Raw genomic sequence first — 26,948 nt, 5'->3', positions numbered from 1 at the left:
TTGGTACCAAAATTCTTAGAACATCATGTACTATCACCTAGATTAATCTCAAAGTTTTCTGAATTTTCTAACTGGGTCAAACTAGTAATTTTGTACTGTTCAGTTTTGGTACCAATTACCCATTGTACCAGTTGCTGGAATTTTTGAAATCTGATTTTTGAAAGTCCTTAATTAATTGTATAAAAATCACAAAAATGTGAAGTTTGCTTCTGTGAGTTCCTGGTAATGTCTTATATCCATCTATGCAAGTATTTGGTTAATTTATGACTTTCTTCACTAGTTTCTGGTCTGATTTGCGAGAGGGTTCTGTTTGAGGCATCGAGTATCTGAGTAATGTATATACTGGTACTTAGTAAAGAAAAAAATTCACTCAAATAAAATCATGTTTATATCTACTCATCAAATACCATTAACAGTATCATTTATCAACTTATTTTGCTAATTTTCTTCCGATTTCAGAGCTTAAGAATCAAAATTGAGAGGATAAGGAAAGTGAATGACAATATATAGATTGAACTCAGGCCACTCAAATCTTTGACATAGTTTTTATTCTTTCATATAAAAGCTTATTTTCTGAGAAACCAATTGATAATGCTTGTATAAAATGTGAAAAATATGGGCAAGAGGGGCAGCGTAGGAAGAAAGAAAGGAGCAATATAAATATTCTTTTAATTTCAATAATCAAATCTAATAAATGGTGGAGATAAAATATTACATAGTCTTGTAATTCTCCTTAGAATTACAACATATTTAATGCATTAGTCATACCAGCTTTCAATGTTGAAAACTGATGCAATTTGTAGTATTTTATAGTCAGTCAAATTGCAAGGTGTTGTAGTATTTTATTTAAATTTTTGTAATTTTTTTGCAATCAGATTTGAATTTGATTTCTATGGCCTCGATGCTTTCGATCAAGAGTTTTAATATTGGTAAATCAAAAGTTGTATGTGTATTGTCACATATTTTGTACTATTATTTTTGTTTCTCCATTATTTTGAAATGTTTGTTCTAAATGCAAGAATTTTAAGTTATCAAAGTATTAAATTCTTATATTTTGCTATTATTCGTGATGTTGTGAATTTTAATTAAAAGCTTCATTGAAAAGGAGATAACAAATAAACATAAATGAATCTGTCTCCAGTAAATAAACTATTGTATGGCTAATCTAATGCAATTGTTTGAAACTTTTAGTCCAAACTATTTACATGCGAATGATAGTGGACTATTTATATGGACCTTCAATAAAATATAATATAAGCATGGGGTTAAGTAGTTGCATGGACCTTTAATTAAATATAATATCTACTAAGTTTTTAAGTAGTTGCATGGCCATGGAGTTGAGTTGTTGCATGGACCTCGAATTAATTATAATATATGACCTTCAAAACTTATTTGCATAGTTGAACATCACACAGTTGCATGGTTGCACTTTACACAATTGCATGCGATACCTGTTACATGGGAATTCGCATGCAACAAGTTTAAAAAGTCAACAAACGCCATTTCTTTTGCATGAGCCATCTCTACCATGCAACAAACTGGTGCTGGGCATGCAAAAAACGATTATTCTAGTAGTGAGAACTTACGTGATATGTGTGATTAGTTTTAATTTATATTTGATTAATTGTTGTTTCAAAATTTTAAACAAAATTAATTGAATTTTAAACATAATTTGATATATATTTAAATGAGGAGGGTTCAAATGACTCCATTTTTTATGTCTCTATCATGTCTTTATTTTTAAAAACTTAAATAACTCAAAATTTAAAACTTAAACGTCAAAATAAAACTATTAGATGTGATCTATGTTATTTTCTCTATGTACCCATAAAAAATTATCACATTTTGATTTAGCTTTTATGTGAATCAATAAGTTAAAAAAATCAACGTCTAAAAATTATCCACATTAGTATACATTTTTACAAGCTCAAGATGACAACTAAAACAAAGTTGAAATGCCATATTTTTTTTACACGTGCATAGATAAAATGATGTAGTTCATATCTAACGGTTTTATTTTGAATTTTAAGATTTAAATTTTGAGTTATTAAAGTTTTTAAAAATGGAGATATGATGGAGGCATTTGAACCCTCTCTATTTAAATTATATTGGATAAATATATAAATTATTAGAATTTAGAATGATAAATATGTAATTGTAAAATTTAAAATGATAAATACGTTTTCATAATTTTTTATCAGTATACATAAAATAAAAACAAAAAATGAGAGGGGGAAAGTGATGAAACAAGAAACGAACAACCAAACTCCGATTTTTTTTATTTATATCCAAAAAAATATATAAATTTAAAAAACTAACCAAACCTCTTGTTTATTTCGAAAACTACCCAAACCGGAAATTTTTTTTCCGGTTTCAATACCAATTTCCGGAAATTGGATCCTAAATCCGGAATAATTTTTTTCGGATTTAGGATTTTTTTTTCCTAAATCCGGAATAATTTTTTCCGGATTTAGGATTTTTTTTCCGAATTTTTTTTAGGATTTTTTTTTCGGATTCTTTTTTTTTTCATTTTTCAGTTTTTATAATTTATTTATTTTTTGTATTGAAGTATTACAAATATTTAAAATATTTTTTAAAAATAGATGGAATACTATATAATTTGATTTATTCGAAAGACTGCTACAAATAATCCGGATCAACATTTTTCATGCCGGATTTTTTATGGCCGTAAGAAAAATTAATATAATATAATATATGTATATATAAAGGTATATATAATATAATATATGTATATCTATATATAATATAATATAATATACGTATATGTATAATATAATATACGTGTATATATGTATATATAATATAATATATATGTTAAAATGTTAATATAATATAATATAATATATATGTATATATATATAATATAATATATTAAATATTTGTAATACTTTAATACAAAAAATAAATAAATTATAAAAACTGAAAAAAAAGAAGCCGAAAACAAAAATTCCTAAAAAAAAATTTTCGAAAAAAAAATTCCTAAAAAAAAAAATCCTAAATCCGGAAAAAATTATTCCGGATTTAGGATTCAATTTCCGGAAATTTTTTTTCCGGTTTGGATAGTTTTCGAAATAAACAGGACATTTGGTTAGTTTTTTAAATTTATATATTTTTTTTGGATATAAATAAAAAAATCGGAACCAAACTATTTGTTAGATCGGCACATGTGGACGAGATCATTTACTTTATCATGGCCATTCAATTAGTTGATCTATGAAAAAAATTATCTACTTCAGATTTTTTTTTTTCTCTTTGAGGAATTCAACTTTAAGATTCTGGATCAACCAATGTATGTTCGCCGTTGGATTATCAAACCAGTGAATGTGATATTGCGACATCACCTTCTTTGATGTACGAGACTGGCTTTAATGGCTTTCCCTGTTTCCCATCGCGCGCCCGAATTCTTCTCTTAGCTGGTGTAACAGGTCTACATATTATAAGATGAAAAAGTAATTAGGTCCTACTGACCAGTGAGATTGTAGGCCCATGAAATTCCAGGCCCAACGAATAAAACCACGAGTATAATATGTACGATTGTAAGCCAAGTTCATTTTAAAGGTTATACTTTCAGGCGAACCGCTCTTCTACTCTTGGCCTCCCAAACCTGAACGCGCGTTCGCTTTCATCTTCCTCTCTCTTATCCAATGTATCTATGTACCTCATGCCTATATAAATTCAACCGTTTTGTTCTCCCTTACTAACACTCGCGCTTTACTACTTCTCTCTAACTAGGGTTCTGACCTCTCCAATGCACCTTACTATAGATTCTCTCCAGTCGTTCAACCCCCTCTCCGTCCCCTCCAATCCCCTCTCGAAATCGCGTTCCCTCCGATTCCCCAGCTGTCCTCGCGACCGATCAATTAACCCGATTCTTTTGTTCACTTCCGTTCCGGTTCATCATGCCCGGTTCGACCCGTTACACTTAATTATCACTTGCCCGAACAACAAATCGACCAAAATTTATGCCAACAGTTCACGCAAGCAAGATAGTGAGAGCTCGTCAAGAAATATCACTCTAGAAACCACTTCAACTAGTAGTGAAGGGATTCAGAAACCGGGAAATAGCTCAAATGCAGCCTCGGCATCAAATTCCCATTCGTCAAGTCCCCCAAAAAAGGAGAAGAAATGGAAGAATTTGTGGCGGAGAGAGAATCGCATTCGGTGGGAGTGGAAACCTATAGGTGAAAATCAAGATGTTGGCTTTCTCCTCTTACAGTTGGCGGTTTCTTTTTTAGCTTTTTGGATGCTCCTACTGGGTAATTCCTTCCCAAGTTCAGAACCAGTTACCCCTATTAGTGTGCCATACAGCGAGTTTCTCAGCAAGATAAACAACAATCAGGTGCAAAAGGTTGAGGTGGATGGGGTGCACATTATGTTCAAGTTGAAGTCTGATCAATCTAGATTTGGTTCACAGTCGACTCGACCATCACAGGAGATGGAAGAGGCAATAAGGAGTGCAGCGCCGACTAAGCGGATCCTGTACACCACAATCCGACCTACTGATATCAAGACACCTTATGAAAAGATGTTGGAGAACAGAGTAGAGTTTGGGTCACCAGATAATCAGTCAGCCGGGTTTTGGAACTCTGTTTTGGTGGGTTTTTGGGTTCTCTCTCTCCTTTACTTCTGTACTTTTATTTAATTATTGATGTTAGTGCCGCAATTATTGTATGCGGGAATTGGTGCATGCTGGAGTTCTATAAATGAACTCCATATTAATAGAAATATTTGTCCTGGCAGACTATGGTATGTATATATTTACCTTCTTATTTGGAATCAGTAACTTATGTTTGGTAAAATTTACAGAAGACGATGTTAGTAAAGCTTCTGAGTTACCTGATTAGTATCAGAAACTATATAGCTCATCATGCTTATTGAATTTAACTAGTGTTCATTTACTATGCTGGTACCATGCATCATGGAATCTGTGATTGGTGAAGCTATGAGTAGTTGAGAACTTTGTGTTGATATACTCAAGCTCCAATGTTTTATGTTTGGGCATTTGGCAAATAACAGAATGGGGTCTCATTTCTTTCATTATTTCTCAAAGAGACTGAAAAGCTTTTCGTAATCAGCTAATTGTGAATTAATTAGAGAATACCTATGATTTCCAAAATTCATTGTTTGTAGTTATGTGATTCTTTCTTCTCTCTTAATGCTCCAGGAAAATTTGACTATTATTATTATCATAAATTCACTCATTTTGAACAAGTAATAGAAAATTGTTAGTAAATCTGTGGGTGCAAATTTTATTTATCTAATAAGACTTAATTCCAATAAAGGACATTCAATAAAACTGATGCTCCTGGAACATTAATTAGCAGGAATTGATTTTTAAATAAGAAAAGTTGAACATTAATTAGCAGGAATTCATTTACCAGGCATGCCATGCTTATAAGAAATTATGTTCTTCTAATTAGTGGAAAGTAGGGCCTCATTGGTGCTTATTTCTAATTGCATTCATTTACCCCACAGGTTGGACTTTTCTATGTTGTATTGATTGGTGGGTTTCTTCAATGCTTCCCCGTATCCTTTTCAATGGTGTGGAAATTCTCTTTCATAATCTGTATATCTAAAGCATGAATTTGGCTAATAGTTTGTTTGTTGTTTCTACATTTTCCTAAAGCATACAACAGGGAATGAGGAAAGGAAAGAACTCAGGTTGTGGTGGTTCATAGGTGTCAGAACAATCTGATCTGATCACATTTGTTGATGTGGCAGGGGTAGACGGAGCATAGGAAGAGTTAGAAGAAATTGTTGTATATTAATCATTGTAGACGACTGTATACATAGGACATCCAAAACCAAAAGGCAGCGAGAAAGCAGTTGTTGCACAGCATGAGGCAGGTCATGGAGTTGTGGGGACAACTGTTGCTAACCTGCTTCCAGGGCAGCCCTGTGTCAAGGTCTATTTATAAATACATGCATTGACTATAGTTCTTTTCTCATAATTGGCTAATCACATTAGCAACTTTTCTTTATCTTGATTATTTATTTGTGTAGCTGTATCAGACACCAATTCTAGAAACCCCAGTTCTAGCTGAATCTGAATGCATTACTACAACACATAATTAATAGGGATTATCGTATATTTTTCTTGTGATGAACTATTTGTTTTTCTTTAAAAAATTTTGTCAGATGCTTCCTGTTAATTATTTGCTGAACCATAAGAAACCGCATCATTCTTAATTTCGAGTACAAGAAATGAAAAACAAAATGCTATCTGATTGCAACTGATCCACTGAAACCTCTGGCACTGGATGGGGAAGAGATCAGTTTTTATTTCTCATCTTATGTTTGGTTAACTGTTTATACATTTTGAGGTAGACGAGCCTTTCTGCATGTTTCTCTCAGGATGATCCACTATGGTTTTTAAATTCAGAACTATCTATAAACAAATTAAGTTCTGTCAAATGCAGGGTCATTTGGTTGATATTTATCCAGAAAGAGGTTAAAGGATTGCTTCAATCAGCTCTTGAAGTAGCTCTTTATGTGATTAAGACCAATTCTACTGTTCTGGTGGGCCTTGTTGCTTATTTGGAAGGTATTTCAAAATGAGTGAGGCTATGGTAATATTCATATAGGCTCATGTTATGGATCCATATCATTATTTTCAAAGTTCAAAGAGTCAATCTGAACAGTTAAACCTGATCTCCATATGAAAATGTCAATGGAGAGCAAATTTTGCATTTTTTTTTAACTTTTACTTTCTGTTTAGATAGGTAGAGAATCGCTGCTTTTGAATGGTCTAGAATTTTTAAATCAAGTGATTTTCTATTTATCTAACAGTAAAAAAAATATAAAATTTGGCTTGCAAGTACATTTTATTATGAAGATTATGTTGAATGGTTCAAATCAACTATTCGAACTTTAAAAACGAAGATATAAGTCCATAGCGCAGGCCTGTATGTAATATGCATATATAGCCTCATATTTTCAAAATTGTGCTAAAGGTCAAACCTCTTAAATTTGGTACAATTATTAGAACTAAAGCAGCAGTCTTTTTCATCCTAATTGAACATCATCTTGATTGTCATTATAAATTCAGGGAAAGAAAAGGTTGAAGGAGAGGAGCTGCAAGAGTGCTAAAGTTAGTTGTGGCTCCATCCGAGCTTGCATTCTTCATAAGAGGCAAGCATGAGAACATTCTTGAACTGGAAACAAGTTCATGATAGAAGCCCCTCCAAAATCAATCTGCAAATGATTAGATAGCTGCTATTTTTTTTACATTTCAGGAAACCAAATTGTAAGGGGCTTAGAAAAGGTACATCAGTGAACTAGTCTGCGTTCTGTACATATCAACAGCTGCCTTGTAATAAATAGAAGCCAGCAATTGCAATTATCTTATCAATCAGAAAACTAACATTTTTTAATTTTATGTCTGTGGTTATTTTTGTTTTATCTATATTTAGCGGTGTTCTAAATAGCTAGCTATAGCTGCGGTATAGCTTGTTCATACCATAAACGCTAAGCTATGAGATAAAAGTGCTCTAATTCAGCTACGACCGCTATAGCTGTAATAGCTGACCGTTATTACCGCTATGCTACATGGGCTTTTTTTTTGCGATTTACATGGGCTTTTGTGCCTTTGTTCTTATTTCTAATTCTACATGGTCTGCTATGATAAATATGCTAAATCTAACTATGCGCTTCTATTCCAATTTGTGATTAAGTCTCTCATTTTAAAATAAAAAAATATTCAAATATTAATTATTTCTTTTGATTACTCTGTCTAGTATTAACTTGTAAAATTATTATCGTTCGTTTCATTGAAAGTTGATTTTGATTATTATAATATATAAAATGTTCAAATAAGTATACTGATTTCATTTCACTTGTAAAATCAATTGTTCTTCGTCTATTATAATCTGTAATACTATGAAATATGAATTATTAAATAATTTTACTTTGTAGATTTTTTTTTCTTGTTAGTTGCATGATAGAAAAAAAAAGTATAGACTTAGATTAGTTATTATTTAGTTGTTATTTTAATTCTTCAATATTGATAATTTGATAATTAGTAAAAATATAGAATATAAATTTTGAAAAGAAAAAAAAATGCTATGTATGATAACTTTTGTTATAGCTACGCTATTCACAATAATTTTTTTTTTTTATCTCCACACTATAATCGCTATTTAAAACCTTGATATTTAGTGAAAATTTTAGTGCGAGAGAAATCTTAATTAATGATCTTATTGCCTCCATTGCTGAAATCGGCATTATGATTTGGTCGTATGAAGCCAACAATTGGGGAAGGACTCTCCAATGAAATGAACCAACAAAGTTAATTTTGTATGCCATGACATTTTTTTGACCCAAGTTCCCAACCATTTTAAAGAGAAGCATTCCATTTGGAAAGGACTCCAGCATCTGCAATTGTACACCTCAAATTATAGTATGAATTTGTGGTGGGTACGGGTACACAATGACAGGATTCACCAGGAAAGGTTGAAGAATTTGGATTAAGAACATGCATATTAATCTACAGTGTACTGACATGTTCTTCTTCTTCTTCCTTTTAGTGGAGACAGTATTGTCCCGTTTCAGTCTGCTAAGCTCAAAATTTTTATTTTGAATTTCTACTTTGGATGTCTCTCGGTCGCAATTAATTTCTTCAGGAGAAACAGACGAACGTGAGAATGGAAATGGTAAATGATGAAATTTGTCAATATGAGAAATGGAGTTTTGCTGTAAATAACTTTGCCGAAGACATTAAAACTCAGCTATATGAGTTTTACTTGAAAAATTAACATAGCAGTTTTGAGCAAAAAAATTAATTTAACTTAATTTCATAAGTCAACTTTTATCGATTCCAAATTTAGATTTTTTTAAAGTTTGATATGTATAAAATCAAGAAGCCCAACATTGCTTAAAATGAACTCACGAAAATAATCCATTTTTTGAGAGAACATTTTTAAGAAATTTAATACTCATATTAAATGTACCCTTTCGTTTAAAGGCTATGAGAAAATTTGGTGAGGGAACAAGTACAGGACAATTTAGAAGGTTTTGTTTTGTCTAAACGGAAGTGTTTTAGGATGCAATTTATTGATGGGGTGTTCAATTAGATTAATGATGATTCAAGTGATTTAAAGTGCTTTAATGCACACAATGGAAGTGTTAAGGTGCTTTAAGATTATTTTGAGTTAAAACACAGTAAAAATAAACCACCAAATTCCTTAGAATAGTGACACTACTTCACATTGTAATATAGTATTATAGAATAATTTTTTTTCATACTACATCTACTTCTCTACTACCAAATAGTAATGCTATATAGTGATTTCACATTTATATTCGCTTTAGTTTTACTTCATTTACCAAATACAGATTACACGTACAACATGAATTTGTGCAACCTTTATGAATGAAGAAAAATGGTTTAGATTGTATTGCTAGCTAGGCATTTGACAAGTGAAAGTATGGTTAAAAATAAATTATATTACTTTGAACTAAAGTAACAAAAATTGTCAAATAAAAATACTAAATTATCCTAAAAACCCTAATAATGTGGAAAAGGTCTAAAAGTATACAGATCTAGTGCTTGAAGTTCAAGGAACAAAATCTGCTCATATTCTCAAAGAATAGACCATCCTCTTCTCTTTTAAAATGAGAAGAGGGTCCTCCTATTCTCAAAGCAGATTTCCATCTGAAGTTCAAAACACCTACTAAGTTGCTTTGACTTTAAAATACCTTTAAACAGTTTTTGCTTAGCACCTTTCATAATTCATACAAACCTTAAAGACCATAATTGAATCTTCAACCTTCATGAACCAAACAAACAAACAAAAAATGCATCATGCTTTACTACTTTGGAAACATGCTTTGTCACTTGACATAACATCGATCACGGCAGTATTAAGTCAAGTATGATGTTGATAATATGAATAAAGCTGCAAAGTTGGGTGTGCCGGATTCACTGATATTTATCGGTGGAATCAAGACTTCCTACTGTGGGAGAACTGAATCTAAGCCACCCACCTACCCTTTCTGACAAATGATATTTCATTATTGTAAGCATTACAAAAAAAAAGAACTAGAAATAACTATTGCATTGCAATAAAAGCGCTTCAAAGTCCTGGAGCTACAATAAAACTCCCATATTTTTAACTTCAAATCTCAATAGACTAGAATACCAAGGTCATGTTCGACGAACCTAATTAATGGCCCCATTAATTTCCAAACACAAAAATAATAACTGTAGAAACTAAATTAAAATAACACAGCTTTATTGATCCTCAGATTTGGTGAAGTGCCTCACAGCAAATGCCAAACCAAGGATCAAGATGGGCACAGCAAACTGGAGTATTTTGACCACTATGTCAGAACCCGCATCAGGGCTCTTAACACCTTGTACAGGGGGGATGTAGGTCCGCTTGGCAGGGACAGTTGACTCGTCAATGTCTCCAACATAGTATTGAGCCATCATCTCCCTAGCAGAATTGCTGTGGCCAACATCTTCAAAATCATTTGTAGCGTCTTTTCCTGATATTTTGAGATGGAAGCAATTAGTTTTGCAAATTAATGTACATTAGATGTGAGTTGTGTTTCCTCTTTTTCCTTTTTTTTTTTTAAAATAGCAAGCATTGGACTATGTAATTGCATCATCTTATTAAACAGAAAATAACTAACATTGGTTTCTGATTGAATTATCTATATCATATAGAAAGGTTGAAACCATTATGCGAGAACAGAACCCAAACATAAAAAAAATCAATAGAAGAACAAGGGAGAACAGAATCAAGGCGTTGATAGGACAGAAAAAAAAAATTACCAGTAGCAGCTAGTAAGACCTCATCACCGCCAGGATGCTCATCCATAAATGGAGTCAGATCATAAACCTGATTGTTATGTTAAATAAAACAATTTGTCTTAATTAATAAGGATAAGTGAGGTGCACAATGGTAAATTGATACAGTGATACTCCATAGTAAAAGAAGACAACAATTGAAAGCATCAGCAACTATGTTTCCTATGGAAGTTGCAAATGGTTGTCCGCATAAAAAGGCAATTTCGGACTTAGTTGGTTAAGGTCATAAATTTATCAACAAACGGTCCACTTCCAAACTGATACCAGAACAATCAAAGTGGGTCCTTTGATCATTCTCCAATTTTATCAAATAAAAGGGATTTTTTTTTTCAAAAATGGTATTTGTCCAACTTGTAAGGCTATTTATAAAGGAATGATAGTTTCTGTGTATAAAATACAAGTCCACAGAAACTATCTCTCTTTTTTTTTAAATTAAAAAAAGAAAAAGAAAAAAAAGACAGTTTCTGTGAACTTGTATTTTAATACATATGCATATATTTTTCACAAGCATGTTTGTTTTTTCATTGCAACAATTGTATTGCTACGTGTATACATTCTTAAATGACTGGAGCCAGAAATTTTACCGATGGAGCTGAATACCATACTAAATAAATATCAATGGCCAGATAAAAGAGAGGATGTGGAAGTGGAGGATAGTCGCAGATAATTTGGGAGCCAATTTTCAATAATTCTAAAATAGTTAGATAGAAATGGTGCAAATTTAAAAAACTACACTAATTTTTGGAAACATATAGGGGCGAGGGACCCCCACTCATCAATTTTGCATCTAACTCTGGTTATACGTAAGGAAACTAAATGTCAAAGAAACAAGATTTAAGTTCCACAGCAACGACCTATATGAAGTATGAAATTTGATTGACATGCATAATAAACAGAATAGATACAGTAGCAGAGTTGTATGAGTGCCCTATCTACTAGTATCCTACAATTCAGCCAACATTCATTAATAAGCTTTACACTCCATCAAAAGAAAATATTATTTTAAGAAACTTAATGATATTGCTATCTTCTTGGTTGAAAATCATCTGAGGGTACAATTGGAAGAAAATTACTCTTCTCCATCAAAAATTCAAAAGGGACTAAAAGGATTATTGTAAACTGCATCCAATTTCATAGTACATCCAAGTTCTCATTCTTGGGTATATCAATACTTTGGTGCATCCAATTAAACTTCAAATATACTGGCAAGAATTTATCAAAGAATGGTCCAAAAAAATTGTAATTTTATCATCTAGTCTCATGTAATAGGGGTTATATTAGGCAAGATAGCTTCGGGGGGAGATTAATTATTCATGTAATGGTGATATATTATGACCAATAGCTTCTGGGGGAGATTAATTATCAAATCCTTGCACTCATTGCAACAGACGATATCAATTTGTGAAGTAATCGGTAAAATATACATGAAGTTCTTCCAGGATGGGGGTGCACCACCAGTTGATAAGATCCAAAAAATCAGTCTTATTAGGAAAACATAAATCAAGTACTGTTGTTAAAACCCTTGCCTTATCCCCTAAATCTTAGACCGTGATTTAATCGAAAATTTTGAAAAAAAGTACTATTACATAGACCAAAACAAGGACAAGATTAACAAACGAAGCATCTAAAATTGTAGACTAGAAAACAAATTTGAAGTGTAATAAGACTATAAATTAATAGATCTAAGAAAGCCAGAGACCTTGTTCGAGATGATGAGCCAGCAATCCTTAGCGATGTTGTGCTTGGCCACCTCATCGAACTTGAGCACCTTCTTCTCCTCCGCCATTTCCTCCGATTCCAAGTTTGCGAGCTCAACCTTTCGAGGGCAAGAGAAAAGATGGAGAAAATCAGAAGAAAACTTGGATAAAAAATCAAAGAGAATGATCTATATAACGAGAAGGAAGAGTTAAATTTACCTTTCGTTATTTCCGATGCTTCTGGAATTTGCTCCCAGTCCCAGCTATTCGGTTGAAATCGATGTGGTTCGACCCGGAATTCAAATCCAGTAAAGTAACCCAATTTTGGGTTTTGGATCGAGACCGTCCGATTTGAATCCGCGATAATCTATCCGAAGTGGAGGCACAGATCCCGAGAAATGAATTCGAATCACGAAGTAATCCCGAACGATGGATTCGAATCGAAAGGTCTCGATCCAAAACCCAAAGGTTGGGTTACTTTAGGCTTATTTCCTTGGAATGGGATCTTATCCAGTTTGATTCATACATTTTTGACAGGATCACGCGTCTTGCACTGTTAGTATGAAATCGAACGATAAAATCTATGCCTGCGTTTAGTCATGTACGACTGTCCGATCAGAAATTAACGGCCCAGATTGGTTGTAAGAAACTACTTGATATGAACAAAGGACAAGGAAGGAGAGGTTCGATGCTCGTGGAATCAAATTCGGATTTGACGGGTAGCGCTGCCGTAGGGCTACCGCTGCCAACCAACATGGACATGGGCATGGTCAATCAAAATTCAAAGGTACCCTTCCAGTATTTCCCTGATAACCTGATTAACAGAGTCAGTTCTTTAACAAATTAACTTTATTATTTTTAAACTTAGATTAACCAATTAATTTGATAGTGTTATCTGTTGCGCTCACTTTAACTTCATCCAAATAATTTCTTCTCCGCACTGCCGCATCTTCACCTCCAGTTGATTCCTCTATTTCTAAATTAATCTCTAACTAAATTCATTACTAAGCTTGATGTCGCTGTCGCTGCTTTAATTGATCGGGCCTATAGAATGGAGGCAGACATCCTTGTCACTCACTGCCATTATTGATTATATTTAATTTGCACCTATCGGTTTATATATATTAGGACTTGGCTACGGTGCTATGGGTAGCTAAGAGGCCTTCCGTGCTACGGCTCAATATTCGATTTTTCAAAATTCTAACGGTCGATCCGAACCGTTCATCTTGTTCTCCATATTAATATGTATTTGGAGACCAAATTTTACATTTTTTGGAAATTTTTTACTATTTTTTTAGATTTATTGAAAATCGCTGTTTTTCAGACAAATCTGGACCATAAAAAACAGCGATATTCAATAAATCTAAAAAAATAGTAAAAAATTTCCAAAAAATGTAAAATTTGGTCTCCAAACACATATTAATATGGAGAACAAGATGAACGGTTCGGATCGACCGTTAGGATTTTGAAAAGTCGAATATTGAGCCGTAGCACGGGAGGCCTCTTAGCTACCCATAGCATATTAGCCAAATCATAAATCATATATATATATAGAGAGAGAGAGGTAGACTAATATACAATCGATTGTTCCCGAGGTCCCGTATAATCAAGTCATTTTCCAATTTTTAAAGTCCAAATGATCGATCCAAACCATTCATCTTGTTCTCCATATTAATATGTGCTTGGAGACCAAATTTTATATTTTTTTTGAATTTTTTTACTATTTATTAAGCCACTTTGAAAATCGCTGATCCAACGGTAGCTTCTGGTTTTACTGTTTTGTTAAGCCACTGTTGGATCAGCAGTTTTCAAAGTGGCTTAATAAATAGTAAAAAAATTCAAAAAAATGTAAAATTTGGTCTCCAAACACATATTAATATGGAGAACAAGATGAACGGTTTAGATCGATCATTTGGACTTTAAAAATCAGAAAATGACTTGGTTGTACGGGACCTCAGAAACAATCGATTGTATATTAGCCTACCTCTCTCTGTCTCTCTCTCTCTCTATATATATATATATATATAGGATTTGGCTAATATGCTATGGGTTGCATAGAGGCCTCCCATGCTACGGCTCAATATTCGAGTTTTCAAAATCCTAAAGGTTGATCCGAACCGTTCATCTTGTTCTCCATATTAATATGTGTTTGGAGACCAAATTTTACATGTTTTTTAAATTTTTTATTATATTTTTAGATTTATTGAATATCACTGTTTTTTATGGTCCAAATTTGTCTAAAAAATAACGATTTTCAATAAATTTTAAAAAATAGTAAAAAATTTCTAAAAAATGTAAAATTTGGTCTCCAAACACATATTAATATGGAGAACAAGATGAACGGTTCGGATCGACCGTTAGGATTTTGAAAACTCGAATATTGAGCCGTAGCACGGGAGGCCTCTATGCAACCCATAGCACCGTAGCCAAGTCCTATATATATATATATATATAGAGGAGGGATCGGATGACACCGTCTATTTTCAAAGTCCAAACAGTCAATCCAAACCGTTCAACCTGATGGATATGTTAAAATGTGCTTGCAGATCAAATTTTACATTTTTCTGAATTTTTTTTGGGTTTATTCAGATGGGTACAAAAATTCAACGGTCCGAATATAGCGATTTTGTTAAATACTTAATAAATAGTAAAAAAATTCAAAAAAATGTAAAATTTGATTTGCAAGTAGATTTTAATATATCCATCATATTGAACGGTTTGGATCAACTATTTGGAATTTGAAACTTCAAAAATGGGCATTGTCATCCGATGTCACCAAAAAACGGTGTCATCCGATCCCTCCTCATATATATATATATGATATGAGCTACGGTGAGTTGCGAAGTAAAACGACTATTTTACTTCACACTCATATTTTGCGATTTTAAAGTTCAAAACGTCGATCCGAACCGTTCATCTTGTTCTCCATATTGAAATGTGCTTGGAGACCAAATTTTACATTTTTTGAAATTTGTTTACTATTTATTAAGACACTTTGAAAATCGCCGATCCGGTGGTCCAGAAATTTTTACTATTTTACTGTTCATATGGATTTTTCAAATTTTCAAAGTGGCTTAATAAATAGTAAACAAATTCCAAAAAATGTAAAATTTGGTCTCCAAGCACATTTCAATATGGAGATCACAACTAACAGTTCGGATCGACGTTTTGAACTTTGAAAATGAAGATATTGCGTGAAGTAGAAACGCGTTTTACTTCGCAACTCACCGTAGTCCACCTCTCTCTCTATATATATATATATATAGAGAGAGAGAGAGAGATAGAGAGAGTGTGACTAATATGCTTTTGGTAGCACTTCGGTCGAACAAAAAATAAAATCAGAAGCCACCGTTGGATCAGCGATTTTCAAAGTCGGTTAATAAATAGTAAAAAAATTCAGAAAAATGTAAAATTTGGTCTCCAAGCACATTTCAATATAGGGATCACATCTAACGGTTCAGATCGACTTTTTGAATTTTGAAATTTGGATTGGTAGCACTTCAGCCGAAGTGCTACCAAAAGCATATTAGTCACACTCTATATATATAAAATTGACTTTTTGAATTTTGAAATTTGAAATTTGAATTGGTAGCACTTCAGCCGAAGTGCTACCAAAAGAATATTAGTCACACTCTCTCTCTCTCTCTCTCTCTATATATATATATATATATATATACGGTCGATCCGAACCGTTCATCTTGTTCTCCATATTAATATGTGTTTGGAGACCAAATTTTACATTTTTTGGAATTTTTTTACTATTTCTTTAGATTTATTGAAAATCGTTGTTTTCAGCAAATGTGGATCATAAAAAAATAACGATTTTCAATAAATGTAAAGAAGTAGTAAAAAAAATTTCAAAAAATATAAAATTTGGTCTCCAAACACATATTAATATGGAGAACATGATGAACGGTTCGGATCGACCGTTAGGATTTTGAAAACTCAAAATCCGAGCCGTTGCATGGAGGGGCTCAATGCTATGCATAGCATGCTAGCATATTCCTATATATATATATATGATATGTTTGGCCTCTCTTTTTTCTTTTTAAATTTAAAACATAATTTGCATTTGCAAGATCCTGCAGATGATATTGCCAATAATATGTTTGTTCGGTGTTATTTGCAAAGTTGGATGGGGACAATTATTTAAGATCAATCACTTTGCAATAGATATTTCTTTTTCTTTTCTTTTTTTAAATCCTTGAAATCCATGATAAATGCTCACATGTTTAAATGTAAATGTGCTTATTATATCAGGTTCCTAAAATAACCACAAAGAAAACATGAAAAACACACTTAGATCTATACACTAGATATTTCTTGAATCCTTCTCTAAATAGCGCACTTCAACCAAAGTTCATTTTCCTCCAAAATTTGCACTGTCAACATCCTCGGAGACAATCTTTTACTTCTGAAGGCATACTCCTTTCTTTGCTTCCAAATACCCCATAGAACACCCATAAAATGAGTTGCTCAGACTCTCCTTTCCTCACTCGTACCAGCCTTGTAATTAATTTCTCCAAGAAGCGTCCCAGCTGGTTGAATCAATTGTATCTAAGCTGAGTACAAGCCCGCTCATGCAACTCCAGACTTGCCTTGCATAGGTACATTCAAAAAAGAGATGGAAAGCAGTCTACAACTGACAATCCGAACACATAGGATGATTGCTCGTCACAATTCATGTTTCTTCTTAGCATTCCCTCACGGGTTAGCAATCTGTTATGCAACAGAAGGTACGTAAGTGAAAATCCTTACCTTGGATGGAGCAAAGCTGTGCCATATCACCATGAATCCCCACTTTACCTTACCACCATATGACAAAATTTTGTAAACCGAAGCAGATGAATATCTTCCATCTTGAGACCATCGCCAAATGAGCAAATCCTCCCTGATCATTGAATACCGGAATCGAGTTTACCGGTACTGATAAAACCAGAGGCCATTTAGTAAGCATCTCTCTCAACGAGATTCCTTGCATACAAGGTCTGATAATACCATCTTTTACGGTTCTGATAGGAGGTCCATGCCAAGAATCGTACCAGTACTCTAGTTAGAAACATAAGAAGAACAACATTGTTGCTGATCATGCCAAGAATAGTAAGCATTATCATTTTCATTTTATTGTTGTTGATCTATGATACTTGAAACATAAGAGGAGCAACATTATTCGGTTCAATGTTAATTTGTAAGTATTCTATATAGGAAGCAAAAAAAAAAAAAACCCCCTCTTATTGTGTGGTATCCCTTTCAAAACACTACTCAATGTGGAATAATGTTTTTCTAAGTAGAATCATAATTGTTTCCCATCAAACACTACTACTTCCTGTGATATTTAACATATTCCAATTTGTTTAGAACGTCTGTGATATTTTGTGGTTTTGCTGGGGTGCAAATGAGTTTCACGCCTTTGTAAAAAGACTCATAGAACTCATTCGACACTAGCGCCTAAGCCCAATTTGGTCAGTGATAAAATTTGGGTTTAGTTGAAATCAAGTTATTTAAAAATAAGCAGTCCGAAAAGCCTATTTCTAGACTCAGAATATGTGGATTGAATTGCCGTTGCTTTTAGAGATTGTAACGATGGACCGGAGTACCGGACAGAGTTGATCTATGTGGATTTTTTTTTATAAACCATAAGTAGAAAAAAGAAAATTAACAAATTAAGTTTGATCATTTTAGTGTTTACAAAAAACTATTAAGTATTAAGATGGAAATTCGACCCGGATTATTTCTTTTTTGGATTGAACTGAATCTAGTTGAATCGAGCTAGGTTGAGTTAGACAGTATAAAATACACATAAGTTCATACAAATTTATAAATTGATGTCTAACCGAATTAGCTCGTGAGCTGACGAACAAGCTAGATCCAACTTAAACTCATTAATTCTGAATTGAACTAGTAACGAACTGGCTCGTTAAATGTTCGATCCAATAATAAACAAGCTATTAATAAACAAATCAGAATCAACTGTGAGTCACAATCCAATCACGAGCTACTATCTTTTTTGTTCAAACCCTATTTATGTTGGTTTTTGCATCAAAACAAACGGCCGAATTGGTTTTAGCTTTCTATGTTGAGTGGGCCCATGGAGATAGAAAAGGACAAACATTTGTCAAGTGCAAGTTGAGAAATTATATCAGGCTGTCAGCTTTTAACTGCGTCGTTTTGTCGTCACTCTAAGAGGATGTAAAGTAAATTGGACTTGACAAGAAAATTAATTATGCGGTTATCAATTCTGTCACGTTACGTTACAACAAATTATATATATACTTTGAGAAGAGTTCAAATGTCTCTATTTTTTGTGTTTTCTATTATATCTTTATTTTTAAAAATTTTAATAACTCAAAATTTAAATTTTAAAATTCAAAATAAAACCGTTGGATATGAACTATATCATTTTATCTATGCACGTGTAAAAAATTATGGCATTTAAACTTGTTTTGGTTATCATCTTGAGTTTGTAAAAATATATACTAATGTGGATAATTTCTAGACATCGATTTTTCAACTTATCGATTTATATAAAAGAAAAATCAAAATGTGATAATTTTTTTATGGACACATAGAGAAAATAACATAGATCACATCTAACGGTTTTATTTTGACGTTTAAGTTTTGAATTCTGAGTTATTTAAGTTTTTAAAAATGGAGGCATGATGGAGGCACAAAAAATAGAGGCATTTGAACCCTCCTCATATACTTTATAGTTTTAATCGCATCACTTTGTATTATGTAAATTGATTCAGGTCATCTCACATTATATAATTAGATTTTTTTAATATTATTTTTTAATTATAATTTATTTTATAACAGTTTCTTACTTTTAGTATATTTTGTTGTTATTTTTTATAATTAAATATGATTAATTATGTTATGTGTGATCACAACTTGATCATACTTGACGTGATTGTTCACGTGATGTGATTGTCATCCACTATTTTAATTACATCACAGTACATTATGTAAAAATATATTTTAAATTGTATTAAGATGTGACCAAGTTACATCATACTAGTCACGTTGCATTTTTCCTTTACTAAATATGGTTATAACATCTCTATACCAATATTTATAAAACTATGGAGCAACTCACAAACCATTTTTAAAGATGGTTTTTGTAAAATATAGCAAAATTGTTATACGCATTACTAATTATGATAAACAAATAAATTAATTTACGATAAAAAGTTTACTATTGTTGTAATAAAAAAAAATATATAGCATAAACATTAAATAGAAGATGTGTGTAGAACAAATTCGAAATTCGACAAGGGAAAAATTATGTTGATAAGGTGGTTATATATAGTCATCTATTTCATTTTCAGTACTCTTGTTTTTGGGAATCATGTATTAATCAATTAATAAATTAATAATGACTAGGCTATATTATTGTGGATCCGTATGTTCCATTATGCCTAGTCATAAAACATAAAAAATTTAATTAACTGACTCTCATTTTTTTCTTTTGTATTTATGTATAAGTTTTTATATTATTTAAAGTAAAATGTCATTGGTACGGTAAATTAACTATCATTTTTTAGCATAAAAATTTCATATGATAAATCTCTGGCTTCTAGAAGTGGAGCTACAGTAAATTAGGAGTGGGTATTGATTATAAAAATCTTAAATTCATATATATTCGAATTTTTTCCTACTCAGATTGTAAATTTTATCCACCCCTGCAGTAAAAATATGCAAATATGTTCTTCTCAACTCTCTCTTTCTACAAAAATTTAGCTTCAAATTTTTATTTCTTCATTTTCTATATAATAAAATATTAAACACAAGGCACACTAGGCACATGTGAGATTTATTAAGAGAAGAAGCCGACTCCTTATCTTTTCTCCTCCGCTCCATTTTAATTGAATATGATACCTCTATTTACTTTCATTGCAATGTATGGTAGCCTTGCTCTATAGAGAGAGAGAGCAAGGCTACCATATATTGCAATGTATAATTATCTTTATGACTATAAATCATTGTTGGACTAACAATTTTCAAAGTGACTTATATATATATAGATTTAACACATTTTTTGACAGGTAAACAAGTTTAACACCGCAAAAAAAAAAATTCCGTTTAATTTTAACGCATAAAACGACATGTGATTTGAAAAGTAAATTTGACATTTTGTTTTAGCGTAGAGCAGTCCGGACGAGCCCAAATAGGCATGCCATCATAAGCAAATAGGCAAACATGCGTAAACTTTTCAAAATCTAATGATTAATCTAGTGTCATCGTATCTTTGAAATAAAAAACTATGTTAATTGTACAATGCATCTAAGTCTCTTATACTTGTGTACTTTTTAATATTTTTCTGATGTAGATATAGTACTGAACTATTTAATATTTAATTTTTAGATATGTCAGTAATATTATACGATTCGTGACTAGGGCTGGCAAAAAAATTCGAGGTTTGTGATTCGAGTTTAATTCGATTCGAAATGGGTTCGAATTGAAACAAACTAAATCAGGTTCAGTTCGGAATTAATTCAAACCATACTCAAACCTAGCCTGGTTCGATCGAAATAGATTCGTGATTTTTTTGTGGTTCGAATCTCATAAAATCATCGGTCATCCATTTACCTGATGAAATTAAAATCTAAAATAGAGAATCATAATTTAACTTAGCCGACACTCCCTCGCTCTCAAATCTCAATAACATAGTTCTCTCTCCACCTCTCCCTAACTCACTCCCCCTCTAGCTCTAAAATCTAGCTGACGCTCTCGGCGACTGGCTGTCTCTCCGGCTGTCACTCCTCTCTCCGGTCTAAATGACTATCTCTTATCTCTCTTCGGTCGTCTCTCATAGTTCATACCAGGAAAGCCGTCTCTAATGTATTTTTTCATGAACAATTTTTCAACTTAAAAACACTTATTTCATAGTTCATACCAGTAAAAGGAAGCCATGTGAATTTTATCCCGCGAGAAAAAATTAATGTATAAATTACCGGTATAACTAGGGCTGCTAAAAAATAATTTAGTTCATGATTCGATTCAGGTTCGATTCGAAAAATGTGTAGTTCGCAATTAATTCGATTCGAAATGGGTTCGGTTCGAAACGAATCAAACCAGGTTCGGTTCGAAATTAATTCAAACCAAACTCAAACCTAAGGTAAGTTCGGTTCGGTTCGGTTCGTTGCCACCCCTATTCGTGACTTCAAATAATATTTGATTTAAAAACTGAGTCGTTGTAGAATGTTTAGTAGTAGTTTATACTTTTGTATGTATTTGTCTATCCTCTCAGGTATTGTATTCTACATTATATATTTTGAAAAGTAGTGGATTTAAGATTCACTGATTTTATTAGAAATCATCAAGATTAAGTATAAGTATTTAAAATACATATCTAAAACTTAGTCATAATGTCAATTACAAACACAGATCACCAAAACAACATAAATCTAACAATAAAAGACCTGCACAAATAACATAGTTTTGATCTAAACAACATACTTGTAAAAACATATAAAAGCAACAAATAACAGTAATCATCATTTATTTAACAAATTCCAATAAACATCGCCATCATATTTACATCTCCTTCAGACATTGGACTGAGCGGACTGCCAGATCCAAAATCCTCCCTGATAATGTCCAGAAAAGATTCTGATGCCTGGCTTCCTTCCTCTCTGCCATGGATGTGAGTGCCTCCACTGCCTCCTCTGCTCAGATTTGATTTGATAATTCCTTAACATCAGAGAGAATTATGAAGTATAAGTTTGAAAATGAATCATTATTCTTAGACTGACACCAAAAACTAGTTAAAGCAATAATCTTGATTCCTAAAGTTTTAGCATCCTACACGGTATGGATTTAATCTCAGCCAAACCAAAATAAATTCAGTGTCTATATATTAAAAATTAATGTAGGAGTCCGCTTTCAGTAATCAGTCAAGACTAAAAGAAATTCAGTGTGAATTTAGTAATTCTGCCCTCACCTGAAGCCTGAGGGGATGCGGATTCGTTTTATATTGCAGTAGAGAAAACCGATGTTCTCTTTTCTATGCATTTTTTTCTTTTCAAGTTTTTCTTTTCCAAAAAGAAAAAGAAAAATGAATGAGCTTTTTGAACAACCCAGAAAGAAAACTTGCAAATCGATATAGAAGATCCACCAGCATCCCCGCATCAGTCATGTCCCAAATATTCTTTCAAGATATAATCCTTTTTCTCCTGACTAGGGCTGCACAAAAAATTCGTAGTTCGTGATTCGATTCGAGTTTGATTCAAAAAAGTTTGTAAAAAATTTGATTCAAAATAGTTCGAAATTAATTCAAACTAAATTCAAACTGGACCTGTTTTGTTTGAAATAGGTCTGCAAGCTATTCTAGTTTGAATTCAAAGTAACGTGAACTATTGATTTCTGCTGATAATTTATGTTCGCTGATAACTTAAAAATTAAAACATAAGGTTGCCCAGTCATAAATCATAACTCGTAAGTCATAACTCTCGTTCTCATTTCTAAAATTTTAGACGACTTTCACCTCTCACTTTCGGCGACTATGGTCACTCTTTCTTGTTGTAAAAAAGTTTGTAAAAGATTTGAAATTGAGTTCGTAAAAAATTTGATTTGAAATTAATTTAAATTAAACTTAGTTAGAAATTAATTTAAACCAAACTCAAACTAGAATAAGTTCGATTCAGTTCAATTCGTTTGCAGCGCTACTCCTGTCCAAAGCAGAGAGCCAATTTACCTAACAAAAATGCCATTTATAAAATGATTGTGTGGCAATCTAGAAATTGCGCTGTAGTTTACTCCATGCGCCAAAATATGCCATAAAATACTAACAAAACCACTTTGTTTTTTGCGGGTGACTTCTCGCAAGTCCCTTTTTATAATTATTTTCCAGAGTCAATTTTCCTCTCAGCCCACCTTCCTTTAAATTTGTTTTAATAGATTGCAATTTCTTTGATCCAAAGAAACATTGTTAAAAAAGAGCCAATTAAAGTCAAATTTATTGGATTTTGTTTCTCGGAATGATGTGATACATAGGTGAAATGTGATAAATAAGATATATTTGGGGTGATTTCAAAACTCTAGCCGTCGCCGTTGCTGTTTCTCCTTCGCCACTCTCCTTCTAGATCTCATTTCTGACATAGCTTCTCCTCTCTTTCTCGGCTCTACTTTCTTAAGCTGAGAGAAGAATGAGAGAGAGAGGAGGGACCGGAACCGAGTGAAGCCAATCGGAGCAGAAAGTGCAGTATTATTGGAGTTCAAAATATTGAATCTCTACGCCCTCTTAATCGGAGCGCAGGTGAGTAGATCCGAACGTCAGAGCGCAATAGCGGTCGAAAGAGCAGATCCAATCGTTGAGAGCGATAGGGTTTAAGGTAATAGAGTATTTACGAGTATATATAAGTGAGATTAGAAAATTATAGTTATTTTGAGTAATTTTGTGAATTTTGTGGAAATAAAATATTATATTTTGTATTAGAGAGTCATTTGATTTGTTGTGAGTTTGTTTTTCTTATCAATGAAATTATAATTAGCACTTAAAAGCCACTAACATTTATAGAAAAAAAATAAGATATATCTGAAGTCCGGTAAAAGCTGCTTTGGTTTGGTGCAAACTGCTCATCAACTTTCCTCAATCGCATGCCTATGGCTATACGAAGGAGGATCAAAATCTGTTGATATTCTCGTGCATCAACAGTGTTTCTGCTATCCATGCTTTTTCAAATCCAGTCATTGAATTGTTTCGAGATACGTGCATAGAAAAGTTTTGAAAAAAGTTGTTCTGAGATTCGTTCCCGAAAAAAATTGAACGGTTGAATTCAAAAAAGCAGGAATAACAAGATTATTGTTCACGGAAAAAGAATAACAGCAGATTTCATTCCATAGGAAGGATCCCATTTAAATAAACAAATAACAGTTCATCAGAGGAAGAATAATTTGAAACAGTGCGAGAAATGCAGTAGGTCCATGCTGTCCCTGTTTCTGATAACACTGAAAACTATACAAGCACAAGTTGTGTAATTGCTGATCAATAATTGGTTTCCAAAGAGATGTGTGGCCCAAATAAAGGATCTGGAGAATCAATCAATAAAAGTGCCAAGGTCTTTTCCAAGATAAAAATGTTATTTAGTCGTTTAGTTATTTACCATTGAATGTGCGATATATTTAATGGGTTTTTACCTCGCCACGTCCTTTGCTTTAATTACAACCTTTGTTAGTTGTCTTTTTTGGACTATAATTGACTGATTAATTAATTAATTATTAGCAGTTTTGGAAATTTGGGTGCTGAGGTATCTCATCCAACAAATGTTGCTTCCAGGTCAGATTTTTTGAATAGATAAAAGATATCATGCCCTACACGCGCATCGAAATTCCAAAGTAACAAGACGAAGTTTCTTCATTTATATAATTTGATTAGCGGATGGCGCACTTTCAGACACAGCATGGGTTGTATACTCACGAGATTCTTTTACTATACAAGATTAATATTTAGTTTTAGTATAACGATGATTATTTGACTTTTGAGGTATGATAAGGAGTACAACTAGGGTATTCTTAAGTTCATCAAATTTTTTGGTGAACTCAAGTCTAAAGTTCATTTAATCGATTTCAAACAACTAATCTGAATCATTGAAACTCACTTACCTTACGAATAATGCGTCTATATGTAAAAAAAAAAAAAATTGAAATTAATTTTGCATAGAGTCAAGTGGTCAAAAAAAGTTTTAAAAATGAATGCGTTAAAATTAGTTTATTAATCTTCTAATTTTGACTGCTTGATTTTGTACTAAATTAATTCGAATGTTTAAAATTTTTACATGTAAACACATCATTCGTAAGGTAGGCGGATTTCAATGTTTAAAATTAGTTTATTAATCTTCTAATTTTGACTGATGGATTTTAAACTTGAGTTCACCAAAAGACTTGGTGAACTTAAGAACATCCTAGTTTTATTCTATGATAAGAAATGAAAATTACGAAGTATTCCAAGCCTTTTCTATTTTGATTGTTCAAATTAAATCGTTAAAAGTAAATTTTTGTAATTTTAGAAGAATAAGAAAAAAAAATTAACTCTCAAGGAAAGTCCATTTTCCAGTACTTGATCAAATTTAGTATAATAATTGTTGAACTTGGTTTATATACATCCAGCCGCATGCAAATTGTTCATTTGTATTGTCAGTTCAATTCAATCAGTTTGTTGTTGATACCTAGCTGACGTAATTCATATATCCATATTTCTGCAAAATGATAATGGAAAAAAAAAATAGAATGAAGTGGTTCTAGAGTTGCCAAGTTTCAACCTCCAATGAATAATTTATGTTTATCAACAAATACGAGCTAATAATATGATTCTGTTGCAACAATACAAGTTTTTGCAGTTAATTGATTGAATGGGAGAATAAAAATCAGATGCCTAATTGAATCAGGAGTAAATTGCATAAATTGTTCCTAAAATGCTCTTGTTGTTATTACAATTGAGCTAATTTGTATTAAATTTGTTGAGTATGGTTAAAATGCTCTGTTGGCTTTGTGTTTCAATTATTCTCTACAACTTTTATCGTAGTTCTCAAAATTCAAACAGTTGATTCGTACTGCTCAACATGATCTCCATATTAAAATGTGCTTAGAGACCAAATTTTATATTTGTTGGAAATTTTTTACTATTTTTGTAGATAGATACAAAATCACTGCTTCAATAACATAAAAAATAGTTATTTTGTACCTATCTAATTTTTTTTTATAAATATAAAATTTGATCTCTAATAACATTGTACTATGAATATCATTTTAAGCAGTTGATTCATTTGAATTCTGAGAATGAAGATAAAAATGTGGAATATATAATCGGAGCACAAAACCAATATAACATTTTAATGCTACTCAAATTTGTTATGCATCATAAATTTTATTAGAACTTAACAATTGAAACTTTTAAATTATTTAATTGAAGATCAAATAATTTTTAAAAAATTCTTAATTCTGATACATGTTGTTCTATCTAAAAGATGAAAACCCCATCTACAATTTGTGTATTTTAAAAAAAAAAAAAAAATTTGTAGATATGGAACGGGCGGTTCCATAAATAATATGCTAGTATTAATTATATATTATTAATATCCACATTATCTGTCTTATTTGTACCAGTTATAACCGGGGCAGCAGTTAATTAAGAAAATAATTTTTCTTTCTAAGTCAAACACCTGAACTATTATTTTTTCAAACGAAGAACAGATAAAGAGGTTAGACTGCCATCTCGAACAATCCCCAAATACAGGATCCTGAGCTACATCTCATAAACAGTACTTTCGCCATCACAATCTCCACCCACACGCTCTACCTTCCCCCCTATATCGCCCCTAGTATATCCCATACGCTCGCCGACAACCGGGTCCCACTTATTAACATTGATTACATGAACTGATCAACATATTACGCGCGGTAAGAGGAAAAAAAAAAAT

At 32.2% G+C, this 26,948-nt stretch overlaps 2 protein-coding genes across 7 annotated transcripts; one reads left to right on the top strand and one right to left on the bottom strand.

The window, feature by feature from the left end:
- The first annotated feature begins 3,641 nt into the window (after positions 1–3,641).
- LOC144562094 (ATP-dependent zinc metalloprotease FTSH 9, chloroplastic-like) lies at positions 3,642–7,394 on the top strand. Of its 6 annotated transcripts, none has more exons than XM_078311250.1 (5): positions 3,642–4,615; positions 5,497–5,562; positions 5,648–5,927; positions 6,441–6,565; positions 7,070–7,394. In XM_078311250.1, the coding sequence occupies exons 1-3, from the start codon at positions 3,770–3,772 to the stop codon at positions 5,714–5,716; spliced, it is 981 nt and encodes a 326-aa protein (XP_078167376.1). In that variant the 5' UTR covers positions 3,642–3,769; the 3' UTR covers positions 5,717–5,927; positions 6,441–6,565; positions 7,070–7,394. The 6 variants fall into 6 exon arrangements, with proteins under 6 accessions (XP_078167376.1, XP_078167375.1, XP_078167378.1 ...); XM_078311249.1 differs by having other exon boundaries at positions 6,218–6,565; XM_078311252.1 differs by having other exon boundaries at positions 5,648–6,296.
- Positions 7,395–10,011: 2,617 nt separating this feature from the next.
- LOC144562097 (cytochrome b5-like) lies at positions 10,012–12,740 on the bottom strand. Its single transcript, XM_078311259.1, has 3 exons — positions 12,534–12,740; positions 10,799–10,865; positions 10,012–10,509 (listed from the first exon to the last, which is right to left on the bottom strand). The coding sequence occupies exons 1-3, from the start codon at positions 12,618–12,620 to the stop codon at positions 10,253–10,255; spliced, it is 411 nt and encodes a 136-aa protein (XP_078167385.1). The 5' UTR covers positions 12,621–12,740; the 3' UTR covers positions 10,012–10,252.
- Between the last annotated feature and the right edge of the window lie 14,208 nt (positions 12,741–26,948).

Source organism: Carex rostrata, chromosome 11, assembly GCF_964058835.1.
Source record: "Carex rostrata chromosome 11, lpCarRost1.2, whole genome shotgun sequence".
Taxonomy (NCBI): domain Eukaryota; kingdom Viridiplantae; phylum Streptophyta; class Magnoliopsida; order Poales; family Cyperaceae; genus Carex; species Carex rostrata.
This window is presented reverse-complemented; position numbering and strand designations above follow the sequence as displayed.

Excerpts from the sequence above, each read along its gene's own strand:
- LOC144562094 (XM_078311250.1), top strand. The coding sequence starts at position 3,770 with ATGCACCTTACTATAGATTCTCTCCAGTCGTTCAACCCCCTCTCCGTC. Across the intron at positions 4,616-5,496 it reads GGTTTTGGAACTCTGTTTTG|GTTGGACTTTTCTATGTTGT; the intron begins GTGGGTTTTTGG and ends TTTACCCCACAG. Across the intron at positions 5,563-5,647 it reads TCCCCGTATCCTTTTCAATG|CATACAACAGGGAATGAGGA; the intron begins GTGTGGAAATTC and ends ATTTTCCTAAAG.
- LOC144562097 (XM_078311259.1), bottom strand. The coding sequence starts at position 12,620 with ATGGCGGAGGAGAAGAAGGTGCTCAAGTTCGATGAGGTGGCCAAGCAC. Across the intron at positions 10,866-12,533 it reads GGCTCATCATCTCGAACAAG|GTTTATGATCTGACTCCATT; the intron begins GTCTCTGGCTTT and ends CATAACAATCAG. Across the intron at positions 10,510-10,798 it reads GGTCTTACTAGCTGCTACTG|GAAAAGACGCTACAAATGAT; the intron begins GTAATTTTTTTT and ends TCAAAATATCAG.